This window comes from Culex quinquefasciatus, chromosome 2, assembly GCF_015732765.1.
Source record: "Culex quinquefasciatus strain JHB chromosome 2, VPISU_Cqui_1.0_pri_paternal, whole genome shotgun sequence".
NCBI lineage: Eukaryota > Metazoa > Arthropoda > Insecta > Diptera > Culicidae > Culex > Culex quinquefasciatus.
In genome coordinates, this window is record NC_051862.1 from 112,917,927 (window position 1) to 112,942,315 (window position 24,389).

Sequence of the window (24,389 nt, forward strand, 5' to 3'; positions counted from 1 at the left end):
CACACTCCGAGTCCCCATAAAAATGGATAAATTCAAATTTGGTATGGAACTGGTTCAGGTTCAGCACATCCCCTTTCAAATGCGCCCAAGAGAGCTCAAATCCATAATGTGGGCTCTGAGAAACCCCTACCACAAAATTGTGCACTTTTTACCACACACGGACGTCACGCGTGCTCTACAGTAAATCAAGCGCCAAAATTCGGATATTGGAGGTAGACCAATTCTGTCATTGTCAATCGATCGGGCGTCGAAAATCGATCGTCCATGATTTTTGCAGATTTTTCGAATGAATATTTCTCGAGAAATGATTTGGGAACGAAGCTTGAATTGGCGTCGGAGCCAAAAGCAAACCCTATACCTTTCTTTAGTAAGAAAGGCAAAAATGGAAATTTTCTAAAATCTGAACGGTAAATCCGAATGAGGTCAAATTTGTTTCAGAACATCGAGTATGGTCTAGATTATGATGTGGAGAAAAAATTAGATAAAATGCCAGAGGAATAGTTTTGGCATTTGGTGAAAATTGGCTTTACCTTTTTAGGGTTTTTCCCCTCACAGTGAATTAGTCCACAAGCTGTAAATCAAGAACCACATTACCGACATGGATGAAAATTTGGGAGGATGTAGGGCTGGGAAAATGCATTTTTGGACAAATAAACGATTTCAATACTTCAATTTTCGACCGAATTTTCATTTGAAAACCGCCTGATTTGGTGAAAACACACTCCGAGTCCCCATAAAAATGGATAAATTCAAATTTGGTATGGAACTGGTTCAGGTTCAGCACATCCCCTTTCAAATGCGCCCAAGAGAGCTCAAATCCATAATGTGGGCTCTGAGAAACCCCTACCACAAAATTGAGCACTTTTTACCACACACGGACGTCACGCGTGCTCTACAGTAAATCAAGCGCCAAAATTCGGATATTGGAGGTAGACCAATTCTGTCATTGTCAATCGATCGGGCGTCGAAAATCGATCGTCCATGATTTTTTGCAGATTTTTCGAATGAATATTTCTCGAGAAATGATTTGGGAACGAAGCTTGAATTGGCGTCGGAGCCAAAAGCAAACCCTATACCTTTCTTTAGTAAGAAAGGCAAAAATCAATCGATCGGGCGTCGAAAATCGATCGTCCATGATTTTTTGCAGATTTTTCGAATGAATATTTCTCGAGAAATGATTTGGGAACGAAGCTTGAATTGGCGTCGGAGCCAAAAGCAAACCCTATACCTTTCTTTAGTAAGAAAGGCAAAAATGGAAATTTTCTAAAATCTGAACGGTAAATCCGAATGAGGTCAAATTTGTTTCAGAACATCGAGTATGGTCTAGATTATGATGTGGAGAAAAAAAATTAGATAAAATGCCAGAGGAATAGTTTTGGCATTTGGTGAAAATTGGCTTTTACCTTTTTTAGGGGTTTTTTCCCCCTCACAGTGAATTAGTCCACAAGCTGTAAATCAAGAACCACATTACCGACATGGATGAAAATTTGGGAGGATGTAGGGCTGGGAAAATGCAATTTTTTGGACAAATAAACGATTTCAATACTTCAATTTTCGACCGAATTTTCATTTGAAAACCGCCTGATTTGGTGAAAACACACACCGAGTCCCCATAAAAAATGGATAAATTCAAATTTGGTATGGAACTGGTTCAGGTTCAGCACATCCCCTTTCAAATGCGCCCAAGAGAGCTCAAATCCATAATGTGGGCTCTGAGAAACCCCCTACCACAAAATTGAGCACTTTTTTACCACACACGGACGTCACGCGTGCTCTACAGTAAATCAAGCGCCAAAATTCGGATATTGGAGGTAGACCAATTCTGTCATTGTCAATCGATCGGGCGTCAAAAATCGATCGTCCATGATTTTTTGCAGATTTTTCGAATGAATATTTCTCGAGAAATGATTTGGGAACGAAGCTTGAATTGGCGTCGGAGCCAAAAGCAAACCCTATACCTTTCTTTAGTAAGAAAGGCAATAAACGTTAGTTTTCGTATGTGCGAGTGTTTCTAAGAGGTGCGTTTTATTTGACATTGGCGGTGGCAAACTAGAAGCGTTCCTGTAGCAGTTGAACGCTACGATCCCCCCCCCCCTCCATTAGCGGGGCAGCACAAGTCCGTCGGCCAGGAATTTGGCTGTGTTGAGGTTGCGGAAGAACTGGTCCGAATCGAAGGTCCGTAGCCCAACAATTTTATTCGAATTTATTAACTGTTAAATTTGTATTGTTTTGTAGATAATGTTTGGATATTTTTTATTTGAAGCCGACCAATATTCTCATGCAACATTTTTAATCTCACGAAAATGATATTTATTTCTGGACTATGAAAGTTGAACTGTTTTGCTAATTCAGAGACAACAGGCAGGTAACCTTCTAATAGAACTCAAACGGTTAAACAATAGCTGATCGCAAAGCTTCGCTTCGCTAGGAGACGGTGATTTTAGCAGATTGCAGACTGGATTTTCGTTATGTGATGTGATGATTGTCTAAGCCCAAGTTGCCTAAGAATCGATAATTGGGAATAGAACCAATTCCACCTGAACCAGATTCTCAGCACCATGGCAGCCGTCCATTGCTGGCCGCTCCCATCTCCACCGCGTACCAGGGACAAGGAAAGGGATTTGGAAGACGGGAAGTGTTGATGCTCCACTTGTTTAAGGGGTCAAGGGCAGGTCACCACGGTGTCCCAAGTAAGTTTCGCTTGGAGTTGGACGGTTTTTGGGACGGTGAATGGTCTAAGGAGCCACCCTAGGCGAGTGGTAACGACCGTTTTTGCATTGTTGTTCGAATTCTACGTGTGTGTTCTCATTTCTAATGGGAAAGCTTGTCATAAGCTAATTTTTAGCCGCATGAGACAATTAAGATTAATCACTCCTTTGGACGTTTGTGGAAATATTGGATCTGTTTAATATAGCCGGAAACAGGTTCGTGGTCTAGCGCAAAAATGACTAGACAACCATTAGTCCATCCATCACCCAAAACAAAAGAAATGCCGCTATTTTACAAGAAATTGGCCAAAATGGCCTTCATGGCTTTTATTAAACTTTTTCCCCCAGACGTACTTAAAACTAAATGGCGAACTTACTCACTATTTGGCGGTACTAATCCTAGGTGTTGTAGTGTATGTCAGTGTAGGTGTGTATCCCTCGGCGCAATGCTTGGTTGACCATCCGGATGGTTCATTCCCGGCCTCGACCAGGTCTGGTCCGTACAGCATACCAGCTATACATCGTGCGGGACGACCAGGCAGCGCACTTGGCACGCCGCACACCCGCCATTTCACAAAAATGTGAAAATAGAATATAGGCCTACACACGGGATCGAAAGGGTTGTATGTAACAATAGCGAACATGGACGGGTAGCAATTCTCCATTGGAGTAAAATGCACAAAAGAATCCATACCGATCTCTTAATCCTCATGGCGGAACTACTCCAGCGCCATTACGTCCCTCGAAGAATCCAGATCCAGGTAGTGTCCCCTTCCTCGCGTCCTCAGCTGTCGAATTCACAAGATTAGAACACGCTTCACCACCCACGCACTATCCTACACCAACCTTCGCTCAACGATCACACTTGCCTAGCCGGCAATCCCTCCTTTCTTGCTCAATCCAGCGGCACGATGGCTTGGCCGCTTCGGTTAACTGACCCTAGATCAGCACTAGATAGTTGAGGCAAATGTGATTAAGTGGAAATCAAACACTGACTAAATTCCTTACGTCACGAGTGAGATCAGAAAGTGGCACTTCACACAAATAGTTTTTCGAACGTGGCGATCTCCTTTATGGTTAACACGCAACTGGTAACGATCTTGCGTTTGTGTTTGATTTTATCGAGTTTGTTCATCAGGCACGTAATTCACCACAGCACGAACGCGAACTGTTATCAGCGAGAGTGAGTGGTTGGGTGATAGGGTTACTAGTGCAGGAAAACAGTAGAGTTGTACCGGTTCAATGATTTGCTTCGATGTCCCACGTTCTTGGTCCAATTGAGCTATTGTCACTGGTTCATATTGACGATGATTTAGTCGTAACATGATTATCAGCAATTTACCGCCGTAGAAACAGTTTGGAGTAGTAGACTTTCATTGATCGGCCTGTGGTCGTTTTACCCTTTCGAGAGCCCAATCTCGTGAGAACACAAGATGCGTGATAAGAGATAAGTGAAGTTGTCTCCGATGAGCCTTTCATGTGTGTTCGGACTTGCGTATGCAACACACGATCAACTACCAATTGGCAATAGTTGACCTTTACGATGATGGGTTCTGTTGTGCTGATGTGAGTGTAGTGGTTTATAAATATAATTGGAATAACCCCATTTAAATTGCCTTGAGATCAGATCAGGGTAACGGTGGTACAAACACTGTCGCAAGTTATACTTAGCAGGTGACAATACCCCTACACCAAATGGCAACAACATGATTTACACAAGAGTGAAAAATCATTTGTTGACACTGTTTTGTCCATACTTGTGATAAACAGAAATTGGTCATACGAAATGAAAAGTGACAATCAGGCAAATAGAAGATAGTTTCATAACTAGTTAGATAAAATCATCCGCTCAGAATCTTAATGGCTCAAATGAAGTGAAGACGATTAATTGCTTTGTGAAGGATGTATTTTAACTTCTTGAATCGACTCAGATTTCAATTGCATCCATTCTACTCATTCAACATTGTAGCCTTTACGCGGAGAACCTAGTTTATCCAATCATCAATTGCACTTAAATTCTAAGCTGGTATTAAATCTTGCGCAGCAAATAACCCTATATTTCTTCCTTCCTCGTCTTCGAGTTCATAAGTAGAATTTCCATGTTGGGCAATTATTTTGCAAGGAATATAAACTGGACCTAGTTTTGCAGCATAATTATCAGCAGCGTTAGATAGCTTGAAATTTTTCTTGTACACTTTTTGATCTATCTTGAATATTTCTGGAATTTTTTTATGTTTTGCATCATATGTTTTCTTGTATTTCTCAAACTGCTTTTGATTGTAATTTATTACTTCTTGATATAATGGACCTATTAGTCTAGCTCTTTTTTGAGCAAAATCTGCTTCTGAAGGTGCAGAATCTTGACCTACTATTTGATGGTCTTCACCTTCGGCAAATGCCTCAAAGCCATGAACCAAATAAAAGGGTGTAAAACTGGTTGAACTATGTTTAGTGTTGTTTATTGAAAATTCTATTTCAGCTAATTTCGAATCCCAAAGTCTATGATCGGCTTTGCAATAAGTTCTAATACATGCAAGTATCACGCGATTCACTCGTTCTACAGGATTATTTTGACAATGTCTGCGACTGTTGAGAAAATGATGAACTTTGAACTGATTGAATAAATCTTTTATTGCTATTGATGTAAATGTCACTGCATTATCCGAAATTACTATTTGAGGTGTTCCATATTTCAGAAACCATTCATCACGTAAAATTTGTGCAGTTATATCAGCGTTAATTTTCTTCACTGGAAATAGTCGAACAAATTTAGTAAAAATGTCTAAACACACTAGTAAATCACTATAACCTTTCTTACTTCTAATAAATCCACTAAGATAATCAATCGCAATCATTTGAAATGGTCTACACGCTTTCTTTTGCTGACCCATTGGAGGAATTGTTGCTATCGTTGGATATTTTGATTCTTTACAGGTGGCACACTTATTTAAGATTTTTCTCACATCAATATTCATCTTCGGCCAGTAATATTTCATTTTAATACGCTGTAATGTTTTCTCAAACCCTAAATGCATTATTTTGTTGTGTTCATCTATTACCAATTGATTCATTTGATCAGGTGGAACCACAATCTTCCATTCAAATCTACCATCTTCGTAATCAGATCTGGTTGAAACAAATTTAAAAAGAACATTATTCGCCATTTTAAAGTTAGGATATTGATCTGGGCTATTTTTAACCTTTTCCTTTAACTCATTGAACCAACCTGATGTTGAATCATTGAAGATTGCACAAACTGATCTGCTCAAAGTATCACAAACTATGTTGTCTTTGCCTTTTCTGTGTTTCGGTGTCATATCTAGCTCTTGAAGTTTAATTGACCATCTAGAAAGTCTAGAACTTGGTCTCCACTTTGAGTTTTTAATAAAAGTAATTGCAGAGCAGTCTGTAACTAATGTAAAGTGTGAGCCTTCAATATAAGACCTAAAATGTTCTATTGATTCTAATACAGCTAAACCTTCTTTATCCGTAGGGCCATATTTTTTTTCGCAGGCAGTTAATTTCCTTGAATAATACGCTATAATGTGTTCTCCATCATCAAATTGTTGAGTTAGAATTCCTGCTATTGCAACATCACTAGCATCTGTTTGTACTGTAAATTCCTTATTCCAATCAGGGTTAGCTAGTACTGGTTCTGACATTAATTTTTCTTTGAGAGATATGAATGCTTTTTCAGCTGCTTCTGTCCAAACTATTTTTTTGGGTTTGTTTTTTAATAAATCTGATATAGGTGCAGAAATGCCACTGAAATTTGGTATAAAATTACGGTAGTAACCTGCCATTCCTAAAAACCGTCTAATCTCTTTGGGTGTTTGAGGTCTTGCTACTTTAGAAATTGCTATTACTCTTTCAGGATTAGGTTGGTACCCTTGTTCAGAAAGTATAAATCCAAGATACTTAATCTTCTTTAAACAAAATTTACATTTTTTAATATTGACTGATAAATTTGCTTCTCTTAAACAGATAGCGACAATTTCAAGATACTTGATGTGCTCTTCAAAGGTGGTAGTAGCTACTATGATGTCATCCAAATAAGAGAATACATAGGGCTCATACTTGCCTTCTTTAAGTACTTTATCTAGAATTCTTGACAGTGAAGCACTGCTATTAATTAATCCGAAAGGTAATCTAGTATACTGGAATAAACCTCGTCCTATAATCTTGAAACTAGTGAATTTCTTTGAATTGTCTTTCAGTTTGACTTGTAAGAACGCATCTTTTAAATCAATTACTGAAAAATAACAGTTTTTACCCAAATTGCTCAATATTCGCATCGAATTAGCTAAAGGATACGCATCTCTGATTGTACGTGAATTTATTTTCCTGGCGTCTAAACATAATCTCATGTCTCCACTTTCTTTAGTTACCGGTACTACTTGTAATGCCCAATCTGAATTAGAAGGTTCTATAATGTTTAACTTAAGCAAACGATTGATCTCTATATTAATCTTCTTTTGAATGGTTGGTGACCAAGGGTGAGGGTTTAAATGAATTGGGTTGTAATCAGTTAAAACTATTTCATGTTCCATTACATTGCATGTATCTAATGTGTTTTCTTCCGAACATTTGAATTTTTGAATAATATTGTTTAACATTTCCGATTGACCTGAACTTAATTTATGCGTATCACCCTCGTCCGTGTTATTATTGGAAGAAAATGATTTGAAAATGTCATTTGCACTGTCAATTGAACAAATGTTTAAATCAATACAAGTATCACTGGGACATACATTATTTGAAGAATCAGAGCAGATCTTGAAATTGAATAGTCTGAAGAAATCCATTCCTAATAAACAACGATCAGTCAGTTCTGGAACCAGAAGGCATGGCAAGATCTTGGTTGTGACATTAAGTGTGAATGGCACATCCACATACCCCACAATCCCCATCTGTTCCCCACTGGCTGTCGAAAGTTTGATCTCATGTTGTAGTGGTTGAACTGTTAAATATTCTTGTAAATTACCGAATCTCGTTCCAATTAGTGATACTTGGCTGCCAGTGTCTAAAAGACCAGCAAATTGAAGTCCTAAAATTGAAATTTTGACATAATATCTATTATCATCGTCTAAATTTATTAAAATTGAAGAAATGTCGTGAAAATAATTAATAAAATTAAAAGCTGAATTATTTGTATAAATTTGTTTATCAGTTTGCTTAAGATTGGAGGAATTAATATCATTGAGGGAAATCACCTCCTTTAATTCCCCTTTCTTCTGTTTTTTCCTTCACAATATGGGCAATCTTCATAATGAAAATCTGGTAATCCACAAATATAGCAAAAAACCTGCCTTTTAAAGTAACAAGTTGTAAAATTATGCCCTTTTTTCCTACAATTGAAGCAAGTATTATCAGGGATTTTGTAATGCTCAAGAATATCTTCTTTTGACATATCTCTCCAACTTGGCCAATCCTTTCCATTCGAAATTTGTTGAGAACTTGAGCTGTTGTTGTTATTGGATTGAAATTTGCTGTTATTTTTGACAAATTGATTTGTTTGGGTTGGTCTATTGTATTGATTTGAAGAAAACTTGGAGTATTGATTAAAAGTTGGTTTATTGAATGATTTGTTATTTACAAAATTGCTTTGATTTTTATTATAATTATTATTGTTGTATTTATATTGTGAATTAAACAGAGAATCATTACTATTTTTGTGTCTAAACGGTTGTTCTGTTATTGAATAATCGACTTCATTAATTCTCCTATTATCAAAAGCAAAATTAAAACGATTCATAAATGATTCATTGTTAGCATCTATACGTTCACACAGATCCTCTAAAAGTTTCAATGTTTTAACTCTAAATAACCCTAGCTTATCTCTGTAATTTGATCTCATTGTATGCCAAATTATCTCGAATTTCTCTTCCTCTGATAATGGTTTTGTTCTACATAGAAAAAATTGTTCCATGCGCACTAAAAAATTCGAAAACGATTCATTTCTTCCCTGGGACATTGAAAACGATCTGACTTTTACAAAATGATCAATATTGCTAGGTAAAAATTGTTTTCGTAGCGCCTGAACAAAGTAATCCCAATTCTTTCTACGAAGAATGGGCCACTTAGTGACAAACCAAATACTAGCAGGTCCAACTAAGAGTTGATGGGCTGCCTGAAATAAATCCACTTTTGTCATGCCTTCTGAAGCTGCGAAAAATTCTACCTGACGCAAAAATAAATTAAGTCCTATGCCATTATCTGTTCCTGAATATTTAATTGGCCATTTGGAGATCGGTAATTTTGAGTTATTATTCCAGTTAACACCACGAAAAAGTGGGTTTTTCATCATTATATTATCATAACCTTCATTAATGTTGAATCCTGGCAAATCTAATTTTTGCACATCATTCATTGTATCAAATGATTCATCTGAATCAGCAAAAGTATCATAATCATCTGAAAATTCTTCTCCACTTGACCACTCCGTCTGATCCTCCACGTCCGAAGGGTACAGCTGACCAGAAGTGTCACTCAATGAAAATTCTTGATCATGTATTTGTAATCCTCTCCGATTCGTCTGGCTCGACGGGTACGGGTGGTCAGGATTAGGAAATGATTTGTTATAATGTTGCTTCAATCGATGCTTATTTGATTGATTTATGCTGCTTTTATTTCTAGACAAATTCGTCCTATTCACCGTATTTGGTGGGAAAGGCTGGTCAGAATTTGCATGCCCTTTATAATGCCGCTTATTAAACACATGAGATCCCATCCGATCCACCTGGCGCGATGGGTACGGTTGACCAGAGATCTTATTAATTTCGGTTCGCTTAACAGAATGGTATGAATTATGCAATTGATTTGGATTGGTATTGTGAGAAGATGAGCATTTCCTCCTATTCTCCCTAGAGGGAGGGAAAGGTTGGCCAGAAACGCTCTTATGTTTCGATCTATGTTCCGTTCGATCCACCTGGTTCGATGGGTACGACTGGCCAGGAACTCTATTCAAATAGTTGCTTTTCTTCGAATCCTGTTTGAAACCAGGTTCCGTTCGATCCATCTGTTCCGATGGGTACGACTGACCAGGAACCTCTTTTATATTATAATCTGATTTTGATTCCATCCGATTCTCCTCCGAGGGAGGGCACGGTGGGTCAGGAATCTTTGACGCATTCGAATTACTCTTCATCCGATTCACCTGTTTCGGTGGGTACGGTTTGCCAGGAGGTAAAGATTTTTCATTCTCATCTTGTTTCGTCCGTTCCACCTGGTTCGGTGGGTACGGCTGGCTAGAAACTTTCAACCTATCTTTTTCTTCTTTTTTTGATTGATTTTCCACATCAACTACTTTTCTTGCAAAAACTGCATTCAATTTGTTTCTAAATTTAGGCGATAATGTGAGCCTTTTCCTTTGTTGATCGCTCATTTTCGAAATTTTCATAATTGGTTCTTCTTCTTCTTCTTCTGCACCATGAATTTCATAATCTCCCGATGAAACCGCCATGTTTGATTAATAAAATATTCGCTCCCTAAACTTGAATTTTCTGAAATTAACTTTTATCACTTACGAGGATTTCGAGAATCGGCCTATGATTCATTTCTCACTAATTTTAAATGGCTACGTATTTGAAAAAGAAAAATGCATGCTTGATAAATACTAAATATTATTAAAAATAACAATCTTCACTTTTTGTTACATTTTATGAGTTATATATGCATTTGTAAACACGAAGTAAAGTAATTAACCGAATTTACAATTCCAAGTGGTGAATTTGCTAGCGTTCCAACTGAAGAATTGTTAAAGATGTTTAAAGATGGAGTTGTTCATAGAAGAATTGAGTTTTTAGAAGCAATCCATTTGCACATGTTTTCATCGACTGAGTCTTGATAGTTACTGTTGGATTACAACAGACATAGCTGGAAAATAAGGAATAAATTATAAGTACAATTGTAAAAATTTCTGTATACTAAAGTTAACAAAGCCGCGAAGCAAAGCCATTTTCTTTAGAAAAAGAAGAACACTTCTTTTCATAAGAGGATGATTCAAAATGGACGAAGTTATTGTCACTAGTCGTAGCCGCTAAACACTTATTTGCGTTGGGCGCCATTTGTCATAAGCTAATTTTTAGCCGCATGAGACAATTAAGATTAATCACTCCTTTGGACGTTTGTGGAAATATTGGATCTATTTAATATAGCCGGAAACAGGTTCGTGGTCTAGCGCAAAAATGACTAGACAACCATTAGTCCATCCATCACCCAAAACAAAAGAAATGCCGCTATTTTACAAGAAATTGGCCAAAATGGCCTTCATGGCTTTTATTAAACTTTTTCCCCCAGACGTACTTAAAACTAAATGGCGAACTTACTCACTATTTGGCGGTACTAATCCTAGGTGTTGTAGTGTATGTCAGTGTAGGTGTGTATCCCTCGGCGCAATGCTTGGTTGACCATCCGGATGGTTCATTCCCGGCCTCGACCAGGTCTGGTCCGTACAGCATACCAGCTAGACATCGTGCGGGACGACCAGGCAGCGCACTTGGCACGCCGCACACCCGCCATTTCACAAAAATGTGAAAATAGAATATAGGCCTACACACGGGATCGAAAGGGTTGTATGTAACAATAGCGAACATGGACGGGTAGCAATTCTCCATTGGAGTAAAATGCACAAAAGAATCCATACCGATCTCTTAATCCTCATGGCGGAACTACTCCAGCGCCATTACGTCCCTCGAAGAATCCAGATCCAGGTAGTGTCCCCTTCCTCGCGTCCTCAGCTGTCGAATTCACAAGATTAGAACACGCTTCACCACCCACGCACTATCCTACACCAACCTTCGCTCAACGATCACACTTGCCTAGCCGGCAATCCCTCCTTTCTTGCTCAATCCAGCGGCACGATGGCTTGGCCGCTTCGGTTAACTGACCCTAGATCAGCACTAGATAGTTGAGGCAAATGTGATTAAGTGGAAATCAAACACTGACTAAATTCCTTACGTCACGAGTGAGATCAGAAAGTGGCACTTCACACAAATAGTTTTTCGAACGTGGCGATCTCCTTTATGGTTAACACGCAACTGGTAACGATCTTGCGTTTGTGTTTGATTTTATCGAGTTTGTTCCTCAGGCACGTAATTCACCACAGCACGAACGCGAACTGTTATCAGCGAGAGTGAGTGGTTGGGTGATAGGGTTACTAGTGCAGGAAAACAGTAGAGTTGTACCGGTTCAATGATTTGCTTCGATGTCCCACGTTCTTGGTCCAATTGAGCTATTGTCACTGGTTCATATTGACGATGATTTAGTCGTAACATGATTATCAGCAATTTACCGCCGTAGAAACAGTTTGGAGTAGTAGACTTTCATTGATCGGCCTGTGGTCGTTTTACCCTCTCGAGCCCAATCTCGTGAGAACACAAGATGCGTGATAAGAGATAAGTGAAGTTGTCTCCGATGAGCCTTTCATGTGTGTTCGGACTTGCGTATGCAACACACGATCAACTACCAATTGGCAATAGTTGACCTTTACGATGATGGGTTCTGTTGTGCTGATGTGAGTGTAGTGGTTTATAAATATAATTGGAATAACCCCATTTAAATTGCCTTGAGATCAGATCAGGGTAACGGTGGTACAAACACTGTCGCAAGTTATACTTAGCAGGTGACAAGCTTTCAATTCTTCTCCTCTCTTATTGGATGAATTCTATCAGTCGCCCAGGCTATTTATAGCGAGGTATTTTTAGATTCAATTTCAACTTCGCTTGCAATCTTGCATGCAATCTTGTTTGAGTTCTGATGTTCAACTTGCATTCAATTTGATTCTTTGGCCGATTCTAGGATTCAACTATACCAGTCTAATTCCTCCTCAAGCTTCCAATGCTCCACGGTTAAATGGAAAGCATTTTGCTTGCCAATCATAAGGACAGGGGATCGAACCCCGTCGTGAGCTTCATGTTTTTTCATTAATTCCAAATTCAATGAGCCCAGAACTTTCTCGTTGGGAGCAGATGGGTATCGAACCCAGAACCATTCGCTTATGAAGCGAACATCGTACCCATTCAGCCACGACCGCTCCCGTTAAACAATAGCTGATCGCAAAGGGAGATAAACATTGTTGTTGGTTTAGTTGACCCAAACGCACTTAACTGAAGAATGTGGTTTGGGTTTGACTATAGTTTATCAATTTTTTATTCTTTGTCCTCTATCTTAACCTATACCCTAACTGGCTCAATCGGCCTTGCCATCACGGAGCCGTGCCTCTATTTATAGATCTCGAGATCTATTGTTCTTGTCCATGATGGATAATGATGATCTCCAGGGGGTCTTCTTAGAGTCAGTCTTCCTTCCTTATTAACGCGTTGTGGTGTGGTTGGTTGGTCATCTTCCCGTCCTGTTTGCACTCAACCACCACTATCTAGTTTTAGGGGGGGGGGAGCGGCGTGCGTGTGTGTTTTGGTAATTAATTACCGGGGTTCTGGTGCTCCCAGAGGGAGCAAGGGGGTCTAGTTGCCACCGAAAAATCGGTGACGAGGTGACCGGGCAGGATTCGATCCCTGATCGTCTGCTTGGAAGGCAGATCGCTTAACCATCAGGCTAAGTACCCGGACAGTATCAAAATTTTGTTTTGTCAGAAAAAATGCAACATTTTAAACGTTTGTGTGCTGTATTCAATCCACGATTCAATGATCAGTAGTGCGGTGCCTGTGTGGACGCTCAGTCCTGTTTTTTCGTGCTATTTTCCGTCTCTTTTGTGTCGCTGTTCGAGTGCATGGGGTGATTGGTCATTATAATTAAATAATGGCATCAGTAGTGCGGTGCCTGTGTGGACGCTCAGTCCTGTTTTTTCGTGCTATTTTCCGTCTCTTTTGTGTCGCTGTTCGAGTGCATGGGGTGATTGGTCATTATAATTAAATAATGGCATCAGTAGTGCGGTGCCTGTGTGGACGCTCAGTCCTGTTTTTTCGTGCTATTTTCCGTCTCTTTTGTGTCGCTGTTCGAGTGCATGGGGTGATTGGTCATTATAATTAAATAATGGCATCAGTAGTGCGGTGCCTGTGTGGACGCTCAGTCCTGTTTTTTCGTGCTATTTTCCGTCTCTTTTGTGTCGCTGTTCGAGTGCATGGGGTGATTGGTCATTATAATTAAATAATGGCATCAGTAGTGCGGTGCCTGTGTGGACGCTCAGTCCTGTTTTTTCGTGCTATTTTCCGTCTCTTTTGTGTCGCTGTTCGAGTGCATGGGGTGATAGGTCATTATAATTAAATAATGGCATCAGTAGTGCGGTGCCTGTGTGGACGCTCAGTCCTGTTTTTTCGTGCTATTTTCCGTCTCTTTTGTGTCGCTGTTCGAGTGCATGGGGTGATTGGTCATTATAATTAAATAATGGCATCAGTAGTGCGGTGCCTGTGTGGACGCGCAGTTCTGTTTTTTCGTTTTCTTTTTTCGTCTCTTTTGTGTCGCTATTTGTGTACATGGGGTGATTGGATTTCTTCTTCTTCTTTTTTCATTTATTTTTTGTTCGCGCGTTCGTTGGCCGATGAATTTTATTTTTGTTCTCTTTATATAGTTTTCGATAGAAACGAACCGATTTTTGTTTTTTGAGACAAGCAAGTCGTATTGCTGGATTAAGTCCTTTCCATATCATCGAGGATCGGAAGGCACGTCGACGGATATGTTTTAAGGCTTATGATATAAAATAATTTTAATGAATGAAGCCCTTCCTACATCACCGTTGATCGGAAGGCACGCCGACGGAGAATTTCTGGAGAATCGCGGTTGAATTAATACTATATTTAAATCCCTAGATAGGTATGAAAAAGTGCAGTGCTTCTTGGGACGCGCAGTCCTGTTTTCTCGTGATAATTTTCGTCTTTTTTGTGTCGTTCTTTGTGTGCATGGGGTGATTGGGCATAATAATTGATTAATGCCATCAAAAGTGCAGTGCTTCTTGGGACGCGCAGTCCTGTTTTTTCGTGGTAATTTTCGTCTCTTTTGTGTTGCTATTTGTGAGCATGGGGTGATTGGTTTTATGTGATTAGGTTTTATTTTTTATGTTATTTTCTTTCTCTCCATTTCCTCAGTTTGAATTGCGATGCCTTTCCGTCGGGTCGTGTTTTTTCGCGTTCGTCGTCGGTATGTTTTTTCGTTCTTTTTTCGCGTGCGTGTATGTGTGTAAAGGTTCGGCTGGTTCTGGTTGTCATCGATGACAATTGAGCCAGTCTTATTTGCGATGCCTTTCGGTCGGGTCGCAGGGTTTTTTCGCGTTCGTCGTCGGTGTGCAATAACAACAAAACCTTATCATACCATTTCAGCCCGATAAGCATCGTAACTCGTCGTTCGCTTTGTAAATCAGTACCCCACTAAACATTAATCATTTAAAACTCGTAAAAACATCTCAATTAAAAGTCAGACTGTTAAATCCTTCATCATTTAATTACAAATAATTTTGGTTCTATCTTTCCACAGCCGGCTGTCTAAGATTAAACCATTTCAATTAAAAGTTAGCAGCCGATAAACGGGAAATGTCTCATCCGCAGCATCCGATTGCTTGCCTTGAGAATAAAACATAATACCTTTCAACAAACACTATGATTTTGGGTCGCATCATCATCTTCTATGATGAATCCTGACCAAACACCCTATCCTACTAACAAATTTACAGGTTCCTGGCGCTTGTGGGGTGTAAGCACAGAGTAAATCAGCTGCCCTAGTAGCAACCTGCGCTAACTAACATTCCCGTCCCTTAAAATCGAGATCTACAAACTGACATGGCGGGCGCCGTTGGTGGCCAATGACTGTTACCTATTCGCAACTGATCTAGCTTTAGCAATCATGGTGTTTTATCTTTTCAGCGCATTCATACATGCTGTTGATAAGGGAAACACCACTAGATTGTCGAAGCATATAATCAGTAGTGCTGAAAGGATATTACGGTTCTGTTCAGCAACGGAGGGGCAACCATGGGTGATCTCTCATGCTCATGCTCATGCTCATGTATTCAATCCACGATTCAATCCCATTTCATTATAATTTAAGCAAAACAATTGAGTAAATTTGGATTTGTAAACATTCAGTCGATCTTGCTCACGTCAGTGAAGGTTTACATTTATGGTACGTTCGTTTGATGGCTAGTGCCACACTGAGTGCCGCACTCAGAGCTGTCAAAGTGTTTCTTTGAAGAAACTCGCGCTAGTTCCGCACGAGTTTCACCGCCATCTTGGAACTGAAACTCTAGTGCCACACTCGATATTTTTTCAGTTTCATGCGAGTTCCAAGCACACTGACAAATGACGTTCGATTGAACCAAAACTGGCACCGACGAGTGCGGCACTCAGTACCGCACCGGCTCTTCAAACGAACGTACCATTAGTATGAGCAGGATAGCTGGCTTGTTTTCAAATCCATATTTCACGCAATACAAAATACTTTTTCAAATGTCCGGCAGAAGATCGACAATGCGATTACCAAAATTAATCAAACACTGCCCCAACGCGACATGCTAAACTGCATCACCCCAGATTGCCAAAAGTCATTTTTCATGCGTAAACTTGCAGCACAGGAGGGAAAATATCTCCCCTAAGAATTGAAATCGAAAAAACAAGCAACACTCCTAATGTAAACATTTACTGACGTGAGCAGGATAAACTCTTTGTTTACAATCTGTTGTTTTGCTTGAAAAAACCATCCGTCAGATGATTTGCTCCCATTAGATCCCGGGGCAAACCTGAGTTTTGTTTAGATTCGGATGAACACGGTTGAGCTCTCGCACAAGTACTGCGGTGGGCTTGACGAAGGGACCAAATTAGCTTTGCAACGCAGTTTGGTCCTTGCGGTGGAGCTGCCCTTAAAGCTTGTCATTCTTTGTCTAACCCTCGAACCTAGTAGATGTATCTATCGCCTTTAATTAGAAAAATCATGCGCGCGATAGACTACTGCGCCATTCTGAATGTAGATGATGCATGTGATCTCTAGCTTCAAAATTGAACAAAATTTGATCCTGGTATCATATCCGTTCATCAGTGGATGTGCACAGCTTGCCCACAGAAATAAAATCACCTTTTATCTTGTTGCAGATATGCTGACCATGGCCACGGAGTGCTGGAACTACAAATTAATGATTCTTTTGTAATGGATTCAGCTATTTATGCTTGTGTAGTACATTCCATTGGTGGTAAATGTATATCTAAATGTTCTGTTAAGATTTTAGAGGAAAAAACATGCAATATCTTGAATGTGCCGCAAATTTTAAATTTTCCGCAATCGTATACAATACCGTCTGGAGGAAGTATAGTAGTGTGTGCCCATGTGATACCAACTTTTTGCAAAGTCATATGGAGTTTATGTGGAATAGATATCGATCTTTTAACTAATACTATGGTACTTGTGATTGATTTATTTTGGAATTCGTAATTTGCTTTAACTATGTTACAGGCTACCACAAAATCAGATGGAATTCACACACTTTATCTGTCTAATTTAAACATAAAGCACAATGGAGAAATTCGATGCACTGCTAATTTACTTAGCAATAATGGAATAACGGCAACTGCTTCAACATTTTTATCAATAGTGCCTACCAAAAATTACCAACAAAATAATGAACACATCAAACCAACTTTCTTAACAGCTTTTGAAGATCAAGTTGTTTTGAATGGTCAAAACCTGGTTCTTGAATCATTTTTCTGTGGCAAGCCTGATCCCCACGTTCTTTGGTTGCGAGCGGTAAGTGACCTTCCTTTTAATTGGAAAAGGATGTTTTTAAGTACATATGTTATCTGGTGAATAGAATTTCGAAATTACCATTCTCTTATTTTATTTCTAGGGAAGACCTATTGATGACAAAAACGTTATAACAACATCAATGCCTGGATATTCTTCATTACTTGTGCAAAATATAAATGCCAACCAAAGTGGAAAATATTCAATACAAATAATCAATTCCATTGGAAGTGAAATACTGTCTGCATCAGTTGCTGTTGAAGGTCCTCCTGACCCTCCTAGTGGAACTCCATTGGTAACGATAACAGAAAACAACGTGCATATAACATGGTGTGGACCTCATTATGATGGAGGATGTATGATTCTTGGCTTCATGTAAGTTTTTTTTTTTTTTTTTTTTTGTAAATTAACTAATCAATCAAATATTTCAGACTTGAGATGCAAAGCGAGGACAATGAGTGGTCTGAAGTCGCAACAATATTGGATTCGTTAGGATATACTTTTTCCAATATGATTCCTGCAAAAACATATCGGTTCCGGGTAAGAGCCAAAAATATTCATGGATGTAGCGATCCTGGTGCACCAAGTGCAAATGTTACTCTTCCGGTGTGTAATACAAACAATATTGTCGCATCAAACAATGATTTTTCCATTCGTTGTTGTGAGGATTTCAAATCAAAATATGAACTTATGGAAGAGCTGGGCCGAGGAAGATTTGGGGTAGTTTACAAAGCACGTGACATTGAATCGAATCATGTTTATGCCGCAAAACTAATCAAATGTATAAAAATGGTCGACAAAACGAAAGTACGAGAAGAGATTGCGATAATGAAATCACTTCAGCATGCCAAGTTACTACATTTATATGAATGTTTTGAAGGCTCACGAGAAACAGTCATGATTGTAGAGTTCATAAGCGGTGGCGAGCTATTTGAGCGAGTAGTAGCGGATGATTTTACGCTAACTGAAAAAGATTGCGTGATTTTTATTCGTCAAATTTGCGAAGGAGTGCAGTATATGCATAACCTTCGAATAGTTCATTTGGATTTGAAACCGGAAAATATAATGTGTAAAACGCGGAGCAGCCACGAGGTAAGATTGTTCCATTCTTGTGAAGTATAAACAGTGTCTGAAAGATTAAGATTTAAATTGTAAATTATGTAATGTATGTAAACAGGGGCATAACAGTGCTTTATGGCAAACATTTTAGAAACTGATCTTTTCAGATAAAAATTATTGATTTTGGTTTGGCCCAACGTTTATCACCAGACACTTCAGTTAGAGTTTTGCTGGGAACGGCAGAGTTCGTGCCACCAGAAATTATTAACTACGAGCCTATAGGACTTCAATCCGATATGTGGAGCATTGGAGTTATCTGTTACGTTTTGTTATCAGGTCTGTTATGGGTAGTAACTTTGAAGATTTTTTTTATATTTTAAATTATGTTAAATAGGCTTGTCGCCATTTATGGGCGAAAATGACGTCGATACATTCAATAACATAACAGGCGCAGAGTATGATTTCGACGACGATGCCTTTCAAATTGTTACAAATGAAGCTAAAGACTTTATCTCTGGATTATTGCAATATCGTAAAGAGGATAGACTATCGCCAACACAGTGCCTCCATACAAAATGGTTATCACTTGATAATGACTATTTAGGAAAATCAAAAATATGCACAAACAAGTTAAAAAAGTTTATCATTAGGAGAAAATGGCAGGTACGTACCGCTTAAATTTTGCTTAATTACGATCAAACAAACTTTATATAGAAACGTATAGAAACTCAATCACGCCATCCACCCAGAACCCTGAATCTACATTAAGAAAAAATAATTTTTGTTTTTTTTTAATATCCTTCCCCTCTTACACAATTTCGCAAACTTCTTCAAACTTTACAACTTTATATACAGCAATTCCCCACGAAAACAGCATGGAAAAAAACAAAAGTGCTCGGATCGGGCTCAAAATTTTTCTGGGGGTTCCTTGGCCGAAATAATTCGACCCGTATTTTTTTTTTTTGTTTGGCCATTAGGGTGACCTACGCCGTGTTAGGGTGGTCTGGAAAATGGCAATTTTCGTCGATTTTCGCAAAAACCACTTTTTCCGAAAAATCATAACTCCTCGTCATTTTAACCGATTTCAATTGTCTTATACGCAAATTAAAGGTGATAAGTTGGCTTTTCAAAGAAAAATAGTAAGAAGTTTCAAAAATCTAGCATATCATATGAAAAGGGCGTATGAAACTTCAAAATGCCGTTTTGACGGTGTCTGGACCAAAGAGCCTATATCGGGAAATAGGGTAGAGGACCCAGAAATCGCCCACTTTATAGTGGGAATCATAGAAATTTGACAAGAATTCAATGAAAATTTATGGTTTTCGGTTCTATTTGTTGTAAAACTTTGACAAACTATTTGCTTTTAAGTTTCCACAAGGTTTTTATCATTTACAAGTTCATTTTTGTTGAAATTTTGCGTTTTAATAAAGTACTCTGAAGTGCCTATTTTCGCCCCCCTAAATCCAATTTTCGCCCACCCTTGGAACCAGTTTTCGCCCACGACAAAAATCAAGAAATCAAATAAAATTATGGCTCAAAACTAAGTAAATATGTTCTCCTATTGATACACAATATGTTCCCGAAGCTCAATTTCATTGATGTGAACAATTTTGTTGTAATATTTTTAAATTGAAATTCAAAAACCCTAGTTGTTTTTTTTAACAGATATTCCACTAATTTTGAGGTTCTAACTAAAACCACAACATGTTCGCACTCATAAAAAATATGACTTAATCAAAATTCCTAATAGAACTCATGTGTCCCTATTCACCCAAGATAAGGGCACACAGTTACAATTAGTTCCATGTTCGCTCCCGAATTGACTCAATAGAAAACTTCGAGTACCTCTTAAATACAAATATTTAGCACATGTGCTATTTTTAAAGATGTTGTGTAACTTCAATTCCTCCTTTACTTAATTTGTTCTACAATGTACCAGTAAACTCTTACCCCGTTTGAGCTAGGTGTCCCATATCTGAGTTTAGGTTAATTTTTGAACTGATGTTTTTACCAAAACACCATGATGAATGAAATAAAATAAAATAAATAGTTAACCTTTAAAAATAATCTGGAATGATCCAAAAATATTTTCAAGCACATTTCGCTGCGATTAGAAAAGTTTTTATGGTAAACGAAAACTGGTTCTAGCTAAAATTTGAAAACACAATACTAGATTTCGCCCTGGACGAAAATTGGATCTCATGTTTTTTCATGACCCCAATAATCGCCCACTTTATTTTATTGAAATAACCTTTGGTAAACTTTTGAAACAGGTAAATCACTATATTTTCATGAAATTCAGACATGCAGTGAAGCAATAAATTATTCAGATACATTATTTTCGGACGAAATGAGTTGTTTTCCCTCATTTACATTATTACCCACTGTAGTCGGAATTGACAAAAATATGGCGGCTGCAATAAGGCTTTTTTTAAATGTTTTTAAAACCTAATAAACAATAGTAATTCACTAGGAATGTTTCAATTAGAGCTAGAAATGAATGAATATGCAAACCTGCATAATAAATTCAACCAAAAAATGGTATAAGTTAACTGAATACAGATTAAATCCAGTAGGTGGGCGAAAACTAAAGCAGGCGAAAACTGGGTCCTCTACCCTATTTTTATCGGATTCCCCGGACATTTTTACGTAACATAGGGTAGAGGACCCAGTTTTCGCCCTGCTCCAGTTTTCGCCCACCTACTGGATTTAATCTGTATTTAGCAAACTCATACCGTTTTTTGGTTGAATTTATAATGCAGGTTTACATATTCATTCATTTCTAGTACTAATTGAAACTTTCCTAATGAATATCTTTTGTTTATTATGTTTTTATAAGCTTTTCAAAAAGCCTTACTGCAGCCGCCATATTTTGTCAATTTAGACTACAGCGGGTAATAATGTTAATGAGGAAAACAACTCATTTTGTCCGAAAATAATGCAAATGAATAATTAATTAGTTCACTGTATGTCTGAATTTCATGAAAATCTAGTGATTTACCTGTTTTAAACGTTTACCAAAGGTTATTTCAATAAAATAAAGAGGGCGATTTCTGGGGTCATGAAAAAACATGAGATCCAATTTTCGCCCAGGGCGAAATCTAGTATTGTGTTTTCAGATTTTATCTAGAACCAGTTTTCGTTTACCATAAAAACGAATCTGATCGCAGTGAAATGTGCTTGAAAATATATTTGGAACATTCTAGATTATTTTTAAAGGTTAAATAATCATTTTAATTACTTTCATTCATAAGGGGTTTTGGTTCAAATGTTGTAAAAGTTTACTGGTACATAGGAGAACAAATTAAGCAGAGGATGGAGAAGTACACAGAAAAAAATATTCCTGTAAATTTACATTTTTTATCATGTACCAAAAGGTATCATGATAAATGATGTATATTTACATTAGATTCATCGGAAATTTACATGTTTTTCATTGTAAACGATTCAATCCAAAAAATGAGAAATCGTGTAATTTTCCAATGAAACTAATGTAAACTTACCAAACAAAAAATTTTTTTTTGCTCCGTTGAATCCAGAATCTAGTACACTATCGTTGCGTGTGTGCTCCCTTGTACTATGGTTGTTGAAATTCCGACTTTGATGCTACAAGTGAGCACACAAACATCGATATTCAGATTCAAGATTCAACGGAGCAATGAAATCCAAATTCAACTATAAATCAGATTGATTATTAAAGTGACATTAAGACTGGGGAACACACTTACAAGGATACTACTGTAGAAATGCTGCACCTTCAAATTAATGTGCTGTACAGAGTACATGCCGATATGTCGTCCAGCGTGCGGTTCTGAAAGCTCGAGAAAACTTAGTTCTTCAGCAGCAGGTTGTCCTTAGGTTTGTTCTCCACCAGTTAAACTAATTATGCCTGGGTAAGAAAAGAACGGACGTGGCCTGGTCGCCATTGCGGAACATGAATAATCATGTTGTGCAACGTCGACTGAGGTATCGCAAGAAGGCACAACTCAATTAAACAAACTTACTAACCTTAATTAACTCTGCAGGTGTTACTGACGCCGAAGACGTCGTAAGATCTGGTCCCCGATGACGTACAGGGAGGTCCTACGATTGACTTCCGGCGCGAGCCTTCTGACCACCAAACCAGTCCTCCATTTTGATGGTGTGCACGCTACTGGACTATCCGAACGTTCCGTTCGTTTTCAGATTTGTCGTACTTTGTCGTTACCCGTCCTTGCGGTACACGACAGGAAAGTTGACTAATTGTTGGTTCAATGCCAAAGTAGGAATTTACAGCGACTACTGTCCAGGATGTTGATGATTTCTGTAAAATCAACAGTTATTATTGTTGAGAAGATCAATAGAATTTAACATACTTACGTCATAACCCTTAAACTGGTGGCTGCAGTGGTAGCGAATAAAGGAGGCTCGACAAATCCGGAAGTAAACCTGCAACTTGGCCATTATCTCAACCGGTATGTTGTGTTTTCGTTGGACTTCTAGGACTTTGCTGTTTCCGGGCGAATCTTTGAGCATCAGCAACGTCGGTTCCAGGAAGAGTGCGCTGATCGCTCACCAAACCCTCGAAATGTTCGTGACACGGGACTACAGCCTGTCGAAATCGCAAACAGCAAACATTAAAAACAGCTCTCGGAAACCCCTCCTAATCACTTCACTAAGCAGTGAAAAGTCCTAAATTAAACGTTATTCTTTAACCATTTTCAAATTGATTCCAATTTCAACAGCAAACTTACCTTTTTTTGAAGATAAACTACAAAAACCATAAAAAAACTGATGCGCACAAGATTTTTCGATTGCTTTGTTGAGATTGCGGTTTGTTTTGACGTTTCCCGGCCGTAGCGGACGCCGCGGCTGGGTTCATCCAGTTCATCGTGTCAGCAAAGTCTGCAAGTCTGGCAGATATTTTTTTTTTTTAGAAAAAGTCTGTAGGCTACTTTAAGCCAAACAATGTGAATAGGCAGAAAAATATGTGTCTCTTGTTATATTTTTAAAACGATGGCAAATTATTTTGAATACATTTTAGAAGTAAATTCAAGCTAAACAATGTTATGAGGCTAAAGCCGAAGTGTAAACAAATAGTCCATCCAACTCGCTCCTACTGACGTGAGAAGGATAGACTGATTGTTTACACTCTTGGTCTTTGGCCCAATTACATTATTTAGCTTAAATTAGTTCAATAATAAGTTTTTAACGCCCTACTTCATTCAAGCCAAATTAGTTTTTTTAGACTTTATGTATTTTTTATGCATGCAAAAAATGTTTTTAGAAATCAAAACTTGCTGGGCATGCCAATTCAGTACTGCTCTAAACAAGGGCGGTTAGTGAGTTGGTGTGAAGCGCATTTGAATCTGTCAAGCATTGGCCAATCTTTAACTCATGCAATACATTGTAATGGCGTCGAAGCCGAAGTGTAAACAAAGAGTCTATCCTGCTCACATCAGTTGATGTTTACATTAGGAACGAGCAGTATAGATTCTTTGTTTACACTTCGGCTTCGGCCTATTACAATGTTTTGCTAGAACTGGACATTCCGCGGTTTGATTTGCTGCAGATTTTGGTCTTGACAGTTTCAGTCACAGGGAAGTTGGCCTTGCGCACCCAGCTCGAACTGTCAAGCAAGTGTTAAAATCTAGCAGGAACAAAATGCTGCCGTGCAAAGAACATAATTTAAAAAGTTTTTCTGAAACAATTCCATAAAGCAGAAAATTTTAAAGAACCAATTAACTGTCAAGCTGGTCATGCGTCATGCCAGACTTGACATTGCCATAAGAGATTCCATCCGTAAACCGATTTTTACCGAGAAGAATCTGAACTCACAATTATGGTCCATCTAGCTTTACCGGAAGAAACTGATCGAGAAGTGTCGCTGCTCTTGGTGAATCTTTTCCGGCGGACATGCATGCATGCTGAATATCCAAACAAATGCCGCTGGAATTGCACATC

The 24,389-nt window shown here is 38.5% G+C and overlaps 1 protein-coding gene and 2 long non-coding RNA genes across 4 annotated transcripts in view; 1 reads left to right on the forward strand and 2 right to left on the reverse strand.

The window, feature by feature from the left end:
- LOC6045799 (myosin light chain kinase, smooth muscle) overlaps window positions 1-24,389 on the forward strand; it is a 184,963-nt gene that overhangs the window by 143,976 nt on the left and 16,598 nt on the right. For both annotated transcript variants that reach the window (XM_038251763.1, XM_038251764.1), the window contains exons 3-8: window positions 16,742-17,045; window positions 17,100-17,390; window positions 17,491-17,762; window positions 17,819-18,479; window positions 18,614-18,782; window positions 18,841-19,109. In XM_038251763.1, the coding sequence (XP_038107691.1) occupies window positions 16,742-17,045; window positions 17,100-17,390; window positions 17,491-17,762; window positions 17,819-18,479; window positions 18,614-18,782; window positions 18,841-19,109 (1,966 nt within the window). The remainder of the gene's footprint in view (window positions 1-16,741; window positions 17,046-17,099; window positions 17,391-17,490; window positions 17,763-17,818; window positions 18,480-18,613; window positions 18,783-18,840; window positions 19,110-24,389) is intronic.
- Window positions 3,227-3,820, reverse strand: LOC119766653. Its single transcript, XR_005277031.1, has 4 exons — window positions 3,717-3,820; window positions 3,555-3,658; window positions 3,403-3,496; window positions 3,227-3,308 (listed from the first exon to the last, which is right to left on the reverse strand). It is a non-coding gene; the product is annotated as an uncharacterized LOC119766653 (long non-coding RNA).
- On the reverse strand, window positions 10,978-11,777 carry LOC119766652. The gene is made up of 4 exons (XR_005277030.1): window positions 11,667-11,777; window positions 11,505-11,608; window positions 11,353-11,446; window positions 10,978-11,258 (listed from the first exon to the last, which is right to left on the reverse strand). It is a non-coding gene; the product is annotated as an uncharacterized LOC119766652 (long non-coding RNA).